The sequence below is a fragment of the Gallinula chloropus genome (assembly GCF_964237585.1).
Source record: "Gallinula chloropus genome assembly, chromosome: 11".
NCBI classification, from domain to species: Eukaryota; Metazoa; Chordata; class Aves; order Gruiformes; family Rallidae; genus Gallinula; species Gallinula chloropus.
In genome coordinates, this window is record NC_140096.1 from 7271018 (window position 1) to 7285297 (window position 14280).

Below are 14280 nucleotides of genomic sequence, written 5' to 3' on the forward strand. Positions count from 1 at the left end.
CTCTACATAACATGACTTCAGTCATCTGACTGAACCTTCTCATTCTACAGTGAAAAGCGTGCATTGCCCTACCTTACCTTTTGCATTTATTTTGGCTTCTATGAAATCTCAGCGAGAGGCACAACTGCAATCAAAACCTAGTTAGAAAGACCTTCAATCTCACTACAGCTCGGGGCCTTTGCAGAAACTCACTCTTTCTCTAACAGATTTGAGGCATCATCTACCTACCACATTAAACAAAGACAGCTAAGGCTCACTTAAGAAATCCTCCTTAGGAGAATGCCTGAACCCATGCTGAAGCCTTCCTCAGGTCTGCCCTTTTTCCTGGCTGGATGTCACCCAGACAGAATCAGAGGACTTCAGCTCACAGGCCTGGATTTATCTTGCATCTGGTAATCCCAGAGAGATGTACAACTAGCAGTTCTTCAGCACAACCAGTCTATAGCATATCAGCTACGCAGATGAAAGAGTAACTTTGCTCACTGGAGTCACTGAAGACATGCTATGGAGCCCTGAGAGAAAATATTGTTCAGAAAATTCCAAACAAACATAGCAAGTCAGGCCCACAAAGGGCCTAGAACTGCACCTTCCCAGACACGGGTGGTGTGTATCTGAAGTTTAAGGAGGATACCCTGACTTGTGCATTGCCATGGATTTTCTACTTCATGAGTTTTTCCTTACTCTTGCCCATTTTAGAAAAGGCCATAAGGTTTCCTTTGTTAGATTTATTGCTAAAATATTAAAATTTTCTGGAATCCTCCAAAACACATTCTTAAGACTCACGTTAAACTCATTGACTACTACACACAAAATTGCAGCGGTATCAGGAAGGGAAGCGTGTTGAGATGTTACAAGGAATCTTGAAGCCTAGTTTTCGAAGTGAAATCAGCACTGAGTTTCTGCATGACTTCTGCATGGCTCAGCCCACGGTGCTCTCTTTTAGCAAGTCCATAGTTTTCTTTCACATACTTTGCAAAGGGCGTTAGGTGTGTCCTAGCAGGAGTGCCATCCTTCCGAGTGGGTTGACTCAGGGCCAGCTGACCCCCGCAGTACATACACACAAAGCGTTCTGTGTCCAGAGACTTGGAATGACGTCCCACCCTGGAATGGAAAAACACCACCTTTGATTTCACACTTGTAGTTGATATTACTTGTGGGAAAGGGCTTCTTTCTCTTCTGCCAGGCTACTTAGGTAGGTTTCTAAATTAGCATCTTAGAACAGGAAACTGACTACATGCTGGAACAATCAAATCTGTATAACACGAGTCTCTGGAACTTCTTCCACTGCATTTTCAGCTTGGTTCCTTCCTCTGCCTCTTTTACTCTTGGCATAGTGCTACAATATTTCAAAACACCTCCACAATCCATGTATCAAGTACTCCTTGGAGTTGCTCCTCAAAGCCATCACCATCAAATCATCTCAACACACAGTTTTACCTAAGGAACTAACACACTGCAAAGTTGTGCAAAAACACTTCAGAAAGATTCTTTCATATATGAAACACTGTTTCCTCCCAGTGCTACTGGAAGTAGGACATATGGGAAGAAAAAGTTAGGAGGGGTTAACAACAACTTTAAAAAAAAATTTAAAAAAAATAGATCCCACCCTTGTCAGTCAGTGTCCTGGGCTACAATCTGAATTCACAAACCTTCATCCTCTCCCACTGAGACTGAGGTTGTTACATGTAAAAGGCCCATGGTCAGCGACAGACTTCATACCCATGAAGGTAAGAAACCTGGGAAAATACTCTAGCAGCTATTTCTTCTGCTTGATCTCAGCAATGTATATGGTTCTCACTTCCCAAATGTAGTAAGCATTGGTCTGATAAGCAATGCTGCAATCTATCAGTACATCTGTGTCACAGCCTCAATCCTTCACACAACAGTGCTGCTCACACCTAGTCCTCCTTTAACATAGGCACAAGCTGAAAAAGTCCACGAGATAAAAGATCAACTAGGAAACTGATTACAGCTTTTAGAGTTTTAAACCAACAGGAATCAAGCTAGTGTCATGCTCTACATCTTACTTGTCACTACCTTAACAAAGATAAGAGAGTAGGTTAAATGTTTAGTCTTAATTCAGTGTCACGAAGATTAATAAGCCAGACAGCTTCCTCTGATACTTTGTTCTAATATTTAATTATTTACACATTTTGTTTTATGGGTACTTGTTCTGCTTTTGAATTCCAGTGACTAACAGCTGACTTCTTTCAACATCAGGTAGTTCTTAGTATCTTTACAAGGTTGAGTATCTAAAAAGTAACTCAGCCCACCATGACAAGTCTAGCACTCTTCTTGTGGGCTGTTCTTCCTTAGATAAAATCTAGATTGTTACCATAGCACAAGACAGACTTTGTAATGTAAAACATAGGCAGATTTCAAAAGAAGTTGGACTGCTTTATTTCTGCAACATGTGCTAGTATTTTGTTGACATATATTCCACAGGGATGTGCCAGATCCAGTCATCACTCCATCAGTGTAGGCCCACAGGTACTTAGTTAAGGCATAAAATACCACTACCTACCAAAAAGCCTGTAATAGGATCAGTGTTGATCACAAAATCTGAGATAAGTGGACAAAAACTTTCACAAGTTACCTCTAACTACAGAGGAACTAAATCCAAATTTACAGAATTCAAGCAATGTTTGAGAAGTGACAGCAACCACCTTCCCTGATGTCCTTCAAAGCTGAGACACGTGTTTTTCTGATCCCTCACTTGCTTCCCAAAGACCTTCTATCATTATCAATGGTCCTCAGAAGATACTTTGGTCTGTCCTGACCACTAAACTGGAACTACCTCAAAGCAAACACGTGGAATCACGTAGTAAGGTTCTATGGGCTCAGGAAATGTCAAGTGACAACTCAGAAGTCCAACTGCTTCATAGCATGAGAGACCCATGACTTCTAGGCCCAGGAGACTGCCGAGTTAGAGGCAAAGCAAATACAGAGTCCTATGCAAGATCAAAACATTACTCACGTAGCTTTGCACAGAACACACTCGTAGATGAATTTGTAATTAATCTCATAGCTGTGGCATCGTGTTACTACTGGCAGTTCTGGGTGAATCACAGCTGATTTAAGGGCATAGAATCTCCAGAATTTTCCATGTCCATCACGAACACCATTGATCAGCCAGGTGGCCGCGTGGCAAGCTTCATGGACTAGGGTGTCTCGAAGACGATCTTGGCATAATGCAAACAGAAGACATGAAGATCAGTCATACATGGGAAGCACAAACTTTCATCCTTGGTCACTGCTTTGACACTCACTAAGATACAAGAGGGTGCTGGCCTTGGCTGGGACAGAGTTCATTGCCTTCATACTAGTTAGTATGGGGCCATGTTTTGGATTTGTGCTGGAAACAGTGTTGATAAGAGAGATGTTTTAGTCGTTGCTGAGCAGTGCTTACACAGAGTCAAGGTCTTTCCTGCTCCTCACAACACTCAAAAAGCAAGTAGCCAAGTGTGCAGCTCCAGTGCACAAGAAGTTGGGAGAAGACATGGCTGGTACAGCCAACCCCAGCTGACCAAAGGGCTATTCCATTCCATGTGATGTCATGCTCAGCTGGGGTAAGGAGGGGGTGACCATTCAGTGATGGCATTTGTTTTTCCAAGTAACCATTACACATGATGGTACCCTGCTTTCCTGGACCTGCCTGCTGATGGGAAGCAGTGAATTAATTCCTTGTTTTGCTTTGCTTGTGTGTGGCTTCTGCTTTACTTATTAACATGACTTTATCCCAACCCACAAGTTTTCTCTTTGACTCTTCCAATTCTCTCCTGCATCCTGCTGTGGAGGGAGTGAGCAAGTGGCTGTGTGGTGCTCAGTTGCTAGCTAGAGTTAAATCATGACATTTTGACAGGATAAAATACCCCAAAACAAGGTTTTAGCTTATTAGCCCAAATTTCTTAGCCCTAATTCTGCATCCCAGTTACTCCCCTGCACACCTAATCTGCTTGGGGAAGAAATCTTGTTGGCTGGGCTTTTTTGTGGGCTTTTTTTTTTGGTTGGTTTGGGTTGGTTGGGATCTTTTTTGAGACCTAAAACACCTTTATTTTGACCAATATTCATTGACTGTGTTCTTGTAACATTGGTATTTTTTGTGCAGAAACAACTAGAGTGAAGCACTGCATTTTCTCCATGATTAGAACAGAGTGTTTCAGTTCAAAGGAACCTACAACGATCACCTAGTCTGAATACCTGAGAAAACATTAAGGGCATTGTCCAAACACCACTGAAAGACTTGGGGCATCAACTACCTCTCTAGGAAGCCTGTGCCAATGTTTGACCCCCCTCTCAGTAATTAAATGCTTCCTAATGCTCAGTCTAAACCTCACCTGGTACAGCTTTGAACCATTCCCATATATCACTGGATACCAGGGAGAAGAGCTCAACACCTCCCTTCTCCATGTCCCCTCCTCAGGAAGCTGTAGAGAGCAATGAAGATGCCCCTCAGCCTCCTTTTCTCCAGACTAGACAATCCTAAAGTCCTTAGCCCACCCCTCACAGGACATGCCTCCCAGCCCTTTCACCAGCTCTATCACTGTCTTCTGGAGGCATTCAAGGCCTCTCACAGCTGCCTCCAACTGCGGGGCCCGGACCTGCACACAGTATCCAAGGTGGGGCCGCACTAACACTGAATACAGCTGGATCTTTGCCACTTTGGACTGGCTGGTTATTCCATGCTTGATGCACCCCAGGATGCAATTTGCCCTCCTGGCTGCCAGGGCACACTGCTGACTCAGAGAGAGACTGCTGCCAACCAGCACCCCATGGCCCCTTTCTGCAGGGTAGCTCTCCAGCCAACCCTCTCCCAATTTATACTTGTGCCTGGTGTTACTCCATCCCAGAATTCAACAGTTGGACTTGTTAAATTTCATCCTGTTAATCACTGCCCAATGCACCAATCTATCTGGATTTCTCTACAAGGTATCTTGTCCCTCAGGAGTCAACAGCACCTCAGCAAACTTGCTAACAATGCATTGAACTCCCTCATCCAGATAGCAGATAAACATACTGGACAGTATCTATGTATACCTTCATCAGGGAGTGCAGTGATAGGGCAAGGGGAATGGTTTAAAACTGTGAAGGCAGGTTTAGATTAGGCATTAGGAAAAAAAAAAAAACTTTACTATGAAGGTGGTAAGGCACTGGCATAGGTTGCCCAGAAAGCTCCACTCCCTGGAAGTGTTTAAGACCAGGTTAGATGGGGATTTGGACAAACCTGATCTACTGGAGGGTTTCCCTGCCCATGGCAGGGGCTTGGACCTAGATGATCTTCGAGGTCCCTTCCAAACCAAAGCATTCTAGTTCCAGATCTCTTAATCTCAAATTCACATTTGTTCTCTCTAGAACTCACTTTCAAAACAGAGAATCAACATACCTTTTCTTTTACCTACCTGCAGAGTCGCAGACTTTCTCAGAAAGTTCTATGCGAGCGTAACGCCTTCCTTCAGGACCTGCTGTCTTCCCTGTTACACAATATCCTGCTGTTTTTCTCATTTTCTTATTCCAGGTTATTTCCATTTTCTCTGGTAACTGAAAACAAAACAGTACATGTAATCTTCTGGCCATGGCTTCCCCTTATATTTATTCCTATCATAGTTTAGCCCTGGCCAGCAATTAATCAGCAGGTCCACATCATATCTGCCTTGGCTAGTTCTGTTCTTTTACTAACAGTTTTCTGTCATCTAAATTAGTTAATTGGTTTAAGTAAATGGTCCAACAGTAGTTAAGTGTTGGCAGGCACAGAGTTGGAAGCACTGGAGAGCAAGGTGTTTTGCTTTCAGCAACAATGAGCCTGTCCAGCTCAGCTCTATGTGAAATCATGACCTCAGCCTGTCCTTGGTCAGCTGAACATTATTTTCTCAGCTGCACAGAAACATCTTCCTTCCTGAAAAAAATTCTATTGGGATTGCAGTGTCCTTCCTCTCAAGGATGTGTTTCACAAGAGGAGGGTCTCCAGCACCACCAGAAGACGTAACAGCCAAGACAGCAGTTCTCCAAAATTGAACCTTCAACGTGAAGCACAACTTACAGCTTTCAGTTCACACAGAACTGTTATCCAAAGGATAAGCAGCTTTTTAATCTGTTCCAGAACAGCAGACATGAACAGACAATAGGAATGAAGACTGCACATAGCATGACTAAGCATGAGGCAACAGGCCCTAACATCAAAGGGAAATGCTTTTGTCAATCAGCTCCCTGCTCCCTGGTGTATGCCCCCACAACTTGCCCTTTGCAAGGCAAGCAAATTTCCCCACAGCTATAAGGCTGTGGGGTAACGCTGCAGAGTTCACATGTTACTTCAGTAAGAGCTGAATGACCTCAGTGGTAGACAACCTTGAGCTTCTTTTAGCAGCAGAAATCCATAACAGCCTCTGCTGGGCTCTACTACCACAGAGGCAGCAGCAGAAACACTCCTGGGCTGCTATGTTGATGATCATGAAGGTGGTAGAAAACACATCAAGATAAATATTACTCACTTCAAAGATTAAATTGATCTGAGGCCCCTCACATAGCAGCTTCTCTCAAAGACTCTTGGACACCATCAAGACTGTTTACCTAGGGATGGACACCACTAAAGCTGAGAAAGCAAGGCAAGCTGAAAGCCACTGCATCACAGAGTGATGAATCCTTCTCAAAGAAATGGAATTAATCCAAACGTAGGCCATTGCTCTAAAGCTTAGCTTCCACTAACTGAAGAGATTCATTAACTTAACTGCTATTACATGAAAAAGTTAGGAGAAGCATTTTAGATTCATAGTTTTTGTTTTGTAGCCAACCTTCTGATCAAAGATGGTCCTGTTATACAGACAGTAGAGCTTCTGTGCCAGCTCCTCTCTATTTTTCTTGAAATACTTCACATAGTGGCAAGCTGGATTTGAGAGATCTTGCAAGAAACAGCCAGGTATTGAGCACACCATGAGCCTGCCAAAAAAACCCATAAAGCATTTTACTGAAGCACAGAGACATCACATTGAAACATTAGGTCCTGGAACAGGCTGCCCAGAGAGGTGGTGGATGCCCCATCCCTGGGGGTGTTCAAGGCCAGGTTGGATGGGGCCCTGGGCAACCTTGTGTAGCTCCAAGCCTGGAGGTTGGTGGCCCTGCCTGTAGCAGGGGGATTGGGACTCTGTGATCCTTAGGGTCCCTTCCAACCCAGACCAGTCTATGATTCTATGGTCGTTTTACAGCCAATAAAGATCTCTGGGATGACGCTGCTGGCATAAATCTTTCCTGACTCTTTTCACTAGCCTGCCTTCGTGAGGCCACTGAGGTGCACACACTTACGCTGCCTTCTTCCCCCTTCAGGGGCATGAAGGGGCAGAGGTGTTGCAGTAGGTCTACAGTTATTTCATTAATTCACAAAACTAGATTATGAGGACTTGTAAGTAAGAAAAGAGCATGGCTCAGACACAGCAAGCCACAATTATACTAAAACTTAATCCATATATGAACAGCCCTAACAAGATCATTCACCATAAAGGTGTATTTTCAGAACTATAACTAAGACAGGCACCTGGAGACACAGAATCTTTATGGCAGCACATGTTAAAAGTATGCTGTTCCAAGACAAGAAATACCAAGGGAGTGAAAAGGATCTGACATTTGTCAGATTTGTCATCAGTTCCTGCAAATGGATATTATTTTATGTTCTCCCTGTCACAAACTATGAGTTTTGATTTCCAGCTACTTAACTACTAACAACTGATGAATTGGTAGCAGAAGTTTCCAGAGACCAGAAAAATCAGAACATCATCCTAGACAAAATGCTTAGCATCTCTCTGTCCATCTATAATAGTCCCAGAGCACAGTAAAGAGGGAGAAGCACTTACCTTTTCTCTGTCTTTGCTGATTGGGAACGACTGAACAATTCAGTCCTGGGGATTCTTGTAGGAACCATTACACTCGAAGGTGTTCCTTGAAATGAAATGGAGTTTGGCCTTTGTGTCTTGAGTCCCTCCCCTTTCAGGAGCTGGGCATCTTCAGATGGTGACTTGATGTTTTCTGGTTCAACAGAAAGAGTCACAGAATTACACATGGTCAAAGAACAGAAGCACAAATGTCAGCAGCCAGGTAACAGACAATGGGGATAAAAGAGTCAAATATTCCCCCTCAGCACACATATTCCCATTGTGCATTCTTCAGGCTTGTACAACCAATGGGAAGGTAATGTGCTGGTTTATACTACAAAAACTGCCACTGATGAAGGAACAGCAAACTCCAACTTCCAAACGTTCGGCTGGGAGGAAGCGGAGGGAAAAGCCTTTGTGACCCTACTCAGACACTGTTCTGACATTACACCAACTCAAAAGACATTACCAGCACACTGGAAGCCATAACTCAGAGGCACCATTTGAACAAAAAACCAATCCCTAACCTTCTGTCACATCCCACCATTTGTTTCACAGGCAAGTTTGGATCAAATAGCTGCCTGTTTGCCCAGCCCGCATCTGGACAGCTTGCTTAAATGATGGACCCTCAAACTAGAAACCAAGGACCACTTCAAGGTTTGCAGTTTCAGTAGAGGTTCTCTATGCTGGCTTTTCTCTAACTGTTTCCTTATTCAGACCATTTGTATTCTTTCACTATTCAAGCCTACGCAGAGAAGCCAAGGCAGCTGCCAGCTCACCTCCTCTAGAAGGTGTTCTCTAGAACACACTGACACATGCCAAAGAATGCAAAAAAAAAAAAATCTGCTTTTTCCCAGGGCATACTTTATGCTGTCAACCATCTCCCATAGGTCTCCATGACCTGAACTCATCCTTCTTAGTGAGGCAGATACCTTGTGTTTGCCCTTCCAGAGAGATTTGTTTTCACCTACTCACCCTTTCCCCCACTTTGCAATCTCACCACTGGAGCTCACTTGTTAGCCAAAGGAGAGAAGCTACTGATTTCTGAAACTGTCATTATAAACTGCAGCTTAAATAATTATAGATCCAAATACTGAATTAACAGCATCTAACTGGTCAAAATTCCAGTCTTATCAAAATGACAGCTTCACATTACCTGCTATCATACATTAAAAAAACAAGTGAACATAATTCAAACCCTACCAGTCAGGTTTGATTTCAGAACAATTTTTGAAGGAAAAATGCCTACAAAGTATGGGAATTATTAAAACAACCAGTACTGAGAAACCTAAATTTTGATGCCATAAGCCTAGAGTCATTTTTCAGAACACTTAGAAGAAGAATTTCTGACTGCATCAGATTCAATTGCAAGATGCTGGGTCTCACTCCTAAAGCACACACCACAGGGATTAGGCTTGTAGAGCTACTTTTGCTCCCAAAGGGTAGCTCACATTTAGCCAACAACAACTGCTTACCTATTTTGCTTGGCTGGTAGACAGTTTCCCTTGTGCTTGAGATGGGTTTTCCGGGTACACTTCGTTTTCTTATCCGTTCTATTAGCGATTCAAATTCATCACCTGAGCTATCTGATTCTACCTCTGTGCTTCCCTGCAGAGCCACATTTGGGGCTTTATTTTCCTTGCTCTTTTCAGAGCTCCTCACTTCCCTTCTAGCAACCAAGTCTGGACTGTCTCTGGAAACTGACTTTGTCAGATTTTGTGGGGATGGGAATGTTTTGCACCTCTGACTCCCCTTCAAGTCTTTCACTCCCTGTTTTTGGTAGTCCTGCCATGGGCTTTCTACAAAGACACAGTCGTCACTGTCACTTGAAGCCTCTGAATACCGCAATTCTTGGCAGCAAGTGTTTTTCTTTCCAGAAGCCATCAACTTCCCTGGGGTCTGAAGCTCTTTCTGTGCTGGAATGCAAAAGAAACAGCTTAAAGTTTGGTGATTTCATTTAGAAGACCTGCCTTTGTCTTAAGACAAAAAAAAAATCCCTTAGAAGATAGAAAACCACAAAGAGTAGAACATATTTGTGTTTTCTCAAGTACACCCTGCTTATTTACCATCATACTAACAGAACAGCAGGACCATGTTTTCTTATGTCACACCCAGAGGGAACAGAAAAGCCTCTCCACTCTTTCCCTCAAGGAACAGACAAATGATCTCATGTCTCACAAGCTCTCAGAAATTTCAGCTCAGCAATGAACTCTGTCTTTTTACCCATTAAAATATCCCACTGTTGGATAATTACTTGCCATTCTTTTTTGTGCTCTTTCTCACTTCAAAGCTTAAGGAGTAATCAGTGTCATCAATAAAGTCTTCCAAACTGTAAAACATGCAAATAATGGTAAAAAATGTTGACATAAGCACAAAAATAGAAGAGTAAGTTCACAAACCAAAGTAGCCACCCAATATAACACCAGCTGCTCACAGTGTTACCAGCTACGTCCATGAATAGGAACGTGAATACAGCATGTACACCCCCAAACATCCCATTTTACATTTGACTGAAGCATACAGGCAGCAGTTCTGTCTGCAATCACTCCTATATGTGTATCTGCCCAGGAATCACTGACACTTTCCATTATTTTTCTGTATTCTGAATGGTAGACATGATACAGAAAACTAAGCCACAAACATTGAAAAGTCATTAACTGCAGCACTCACCTTCCAGTCACCCTTTTAGAAACAGGCTTGGGAGTTTTCATTCTAGCTAGAACTGAAGCAATAGAAGATTAGGAACAAGGTTCTGTTTGTTTTGTTATGCATTTTTAGGATAAAGGTTTGCAACTAGTAAAAATTCCATGTAAAGGCTTAAAACAAAACCAGAAAACAACACGATCATCCTTCACACAATCCCAACTCTCAATTCCTCAAAGCTGGCAGCAGCTGACTTAGCATTCCCTTCATTACTCAATCCTTGCACAGCACAAAGCTAGATAAGCAGCACTGTTGTGCATCCCAGTGGAGCCTTTCTACACATGTGGATCACTGAGGATGGAATCGTATTTCCTCCAAGCATTTCAATGACTGGAGGTAGCGGTTTTCCTACTGCAGAGCTGTCTGTACACTCATTCCACTAAGTGACTCCAGATGCAAACAAATTCCTAACGACAACACCACGCTGCAGAACATCAATTCAATGCTACTTCTCCCAAACAAAGGAGCTTTAATCACTCCAGAATTATTGTGGCGACTGCTAAACACAAACACTCAGCTCAGACAGCTGTAACTGCACACACTTGAAGCAGTGACTTTTGAGGGATTACTGAAAATGCCATCAGAAACCTCACACACCATCACCATGGGAGATTCAGTAACGGTGAAGGGCAACAAGTGTCATTAAAGCATAAATTAGACTAGGGAGAATGGAAACAACTGTCCCAAGAAGGGACATAATGAGCCAAAATAGCATTTACAGAGTGTTGGCTCTCACAATCTGAAGCCGCATGCATGACTCCAATGGGATTATAAACCTCTGTACTATGTCATAAACCCACAGCCAGTAGAAAGATTTTCTTGAAAAAGCTTTTATAGCTGATTAGTAGATTCTGGTACCAGTAAGACCAGCTGGGCTACACCCAACCCCTACTCTGAAAGCACACTGTAAGTTAAAACACATAGGATGGGATGGAATGTTTTTGTCTCTAAAGCAGAATAGAGTGAGGGGGGAAATAATTCAAGACCTCAAAGCTCAAGAAGTCCTTCAAGCAAGAAGCTTTCAAGCAAGAAGCCCTTCAAGCAGTAAGCATTTTCAGTTTTAGCACCCAGCAGTCCTCATCATGATGCTCATTACAAAAATAGTAAATGCTGCACCTGCTGCCTTCCAAGCTACTGCATCAGGGTGGCTCACCAAAGCCAGCAGTCAGCTTTCTCAGATGATAACCACAGCGTTTCTAGACCATGAGGCATCACTAAACTCATAAGGCTCACAGCTGGTCACAGGAAACCAAAAGCTTACAGAAAAATACGACTTACTATTTAATAAACCAGTTCCCTTCAGTCTCTTGGCATGTATTTTTTCAACTCTTTCCAACGACCATCACTATAGCAGTAGTATGGCAATAGAACAGCTTTGTAAATATTCTGTAAAAGAGCACCCTGAACAGCTTACACAGGCCTTTGAATCAGTAACTGCTTAGAGAAAAGGTTTATTCAAAGATGCTCCACAGACTAAGAAGGAAGCAAGCGAGTGACAGGGAACAGACAAAAACTACTTTGCTTTAACTAGAAAGCAACATCTTTTGACGCTCCTTCAGCAAGCAAACAGGCACTATTACTTACATGCTTCAAATTCATCGTCACTGCTGGAGGAAAAGTACAGGGCACAGCTGCAAGAAACAAGACATGGAATAGTATCAAGAACACTAGGCCAACAGCAAGAGGATCTGCATCTACCGGTCAGAAACACCTGTGAACACCAAGAACTAAATACATATTGAAAACAGCACTGGCCACCTCAAATCAGCTGAACTGCTTTGAGTCATTTAGGACAGAAGCATGAGAAATTGTGTGTTACAGTGTGTAACAGCCACGTGCGTTCAGTGGGGATCAGTCGCTGTTAAAATCTGACAGACTGAGCCACCTGGAGATCCAGGCTCCAGACACTGCGCTGGTTTAAGCTCAAACTGGGTGTCAGGAAGGATGGAAAGCTCGGCTCTCCTCTTGCGCTGGGCATTCCATCAGGTGTAGAACACAGCGTTATGTGAACCTCAAAACATGCAACGAGGAGGAATAAGCTGCTTTTGTGTAACAGACACTTCAACACGGTTGTCAGGGATATCTAGCAAGCCGCCGTGGCTTTCCCAAAGCTGTTTTACAAGGCGGAGCGGGTGTGTTACCACAAGGACCGGGAGTCCCGCAAGCGCAGGGATGAGCCGTAACGCCGTTACCACGCCGGTTTCGTTTCCTGGGAACGCCCGAACTCGAAAAGCACTCCCGCAGTTGACTGGAAATGCGAAGGCGGCTTCTTTTAACGCCGTTAAAGTCACCCAAGCGCTCAGGCTCGGCTCGGCGATCCCTGCCAGGCACCGCGAAGCGCCCAGGGCGCCACCCCGAGGCACCTCTGGGTGCGGCCAGCGCCGGGGAACGCCAGGCACGGCCCTGCCGCCCCACCCAGCCCACCTCACCTGCCGCCCCGGCGCCCCGGGCTGCAGCCGGCTGAAGCCAACCCGCAGGGAGAGCCGCCATCGCTCGCGTCCGAGCGCCCGCCGCCGGGACGCCTGTCGGCCCGGCTCCGCGCCCGCCCCCGGCGCCCACCCTCTGCGGGGGTGGGCGGGCGCTCCACGGGGTCCTCCCCGCGCCAGAGAGGCTGTGTGCGCCTCGGCTGCTGCAGCGGGACTCCGTCCTGTGCCTCCCCGGGACGCGAAGGGGAAGGCGCGGCCGGCCGGGCGGCTGGGCAGGGGGACCCGGGGACGGCCGCGGCTTCCCGCTCCATCCCCTTTCAAACTGCGCGCACCGCTGGCGCGTCACCGGCGCGGACCGCATGCGCATAGACCCGCCCGCGCACCCTAGTGACGTCAGCACGGGCGGCTGGAAACGGCGTTACGCCCTATGGCTACCAGGAGAGGGCGCGGGGGACGAGGGCCAGGCTGCCTGCGCAGGGCCGGGCCGGGCGCGTCCGGCCCCAGCGGACGAGGGGGCCGCGGGGCGGGGTTTAGGGAGGGAAACGGGGGCCCCGCACCCTTACTCCCAGCAGCAACTCGAGCCCCAGGGCACGGCTGAGAGGTCGGTGCAGCCCCTGCCCCGCTGCCGGGATCAGGGGACAGCACTTGTTCACAACTCCAGGCCCAGGCTGCTCCAGAGCAGGACCCGAGCCGCCCACACAAGGTACTACTGTAAGGCCCTACTGAGCTTTCAGGGCCTGGGGTTAGCCTAACGTCCCCTGGAAACAGAAGCATCTGGGTACAAGGGCTACGCTACACCTGGGCTATTGCTGCTGAAACAGGCAGCGTTACTTCAAAAGGAGGGGAAGGCAGATGAAAGGGCAGCTGTTTGGAATACCTGTCTGACAGCAGAAGGGCAGCAGAACACATGAGAGCGCAGGCAGATCAGTCAAACTGGCACAGCAAAGCTTTATTTTTTGTTTAAAGTCTTTGCTACAGTACCTAAGACTGTGCCTCTATACATAATTAACAATCATTCCTGAAAGACTTTTATTTGGCACCAGTTTGTGTTTACCTCAAACACTTGCGGGGAGGATTAATTTCAAATCAATTTGGTTTTTCAACAGAAGAGGAGCTGCCATCATGAAGCCAATTAGCTGAGTTATTGGAGAAGCTTAAAAACAAAAAACAAATCCCAAAGTCCTTATCTAAACAAACACATTACAGAGAGCTCCAAAACAGAGGTCAAACATTAAAAAGCTGATATAGGCTCGAGTGGTTTATAAAACCTATAAAAAAAGACTACACCAGCAAAG

The 14280-nt window shown here is 45.2% G+C and overlaps 1 protein-coding gene across 1 annotated transcript; it reads right to left on the reverse strand.

The window, feature by feature from the left end:
* Positions 1 to 848: 848 nt before the first annotated feature.
* GCNA (germ cell nuclear acidic peptidase) lies at positions 849 to 13346 on the reverse strand (the record flags this gene model as incomplete). Its single annotated transcript, XM_084268967.1, has 7 exons — positions 849 to 1101; positions 2978 to 3182; positions 5400 to 5538; positions 6786 to 6930; positions 7839 to 8010; positions 9332 to 9772; positions 12752 to 13346. The coding sequence occupies 7 exons, from the start codon at positions 13344 to 13346 to the stop codon at positions 849 to 851; spliced, it is 1950 nt and encodes a 649-aa protein (XP_084125093.1).
* Positions 13347 to 14280: the final 934 nt, after the last annotated feature.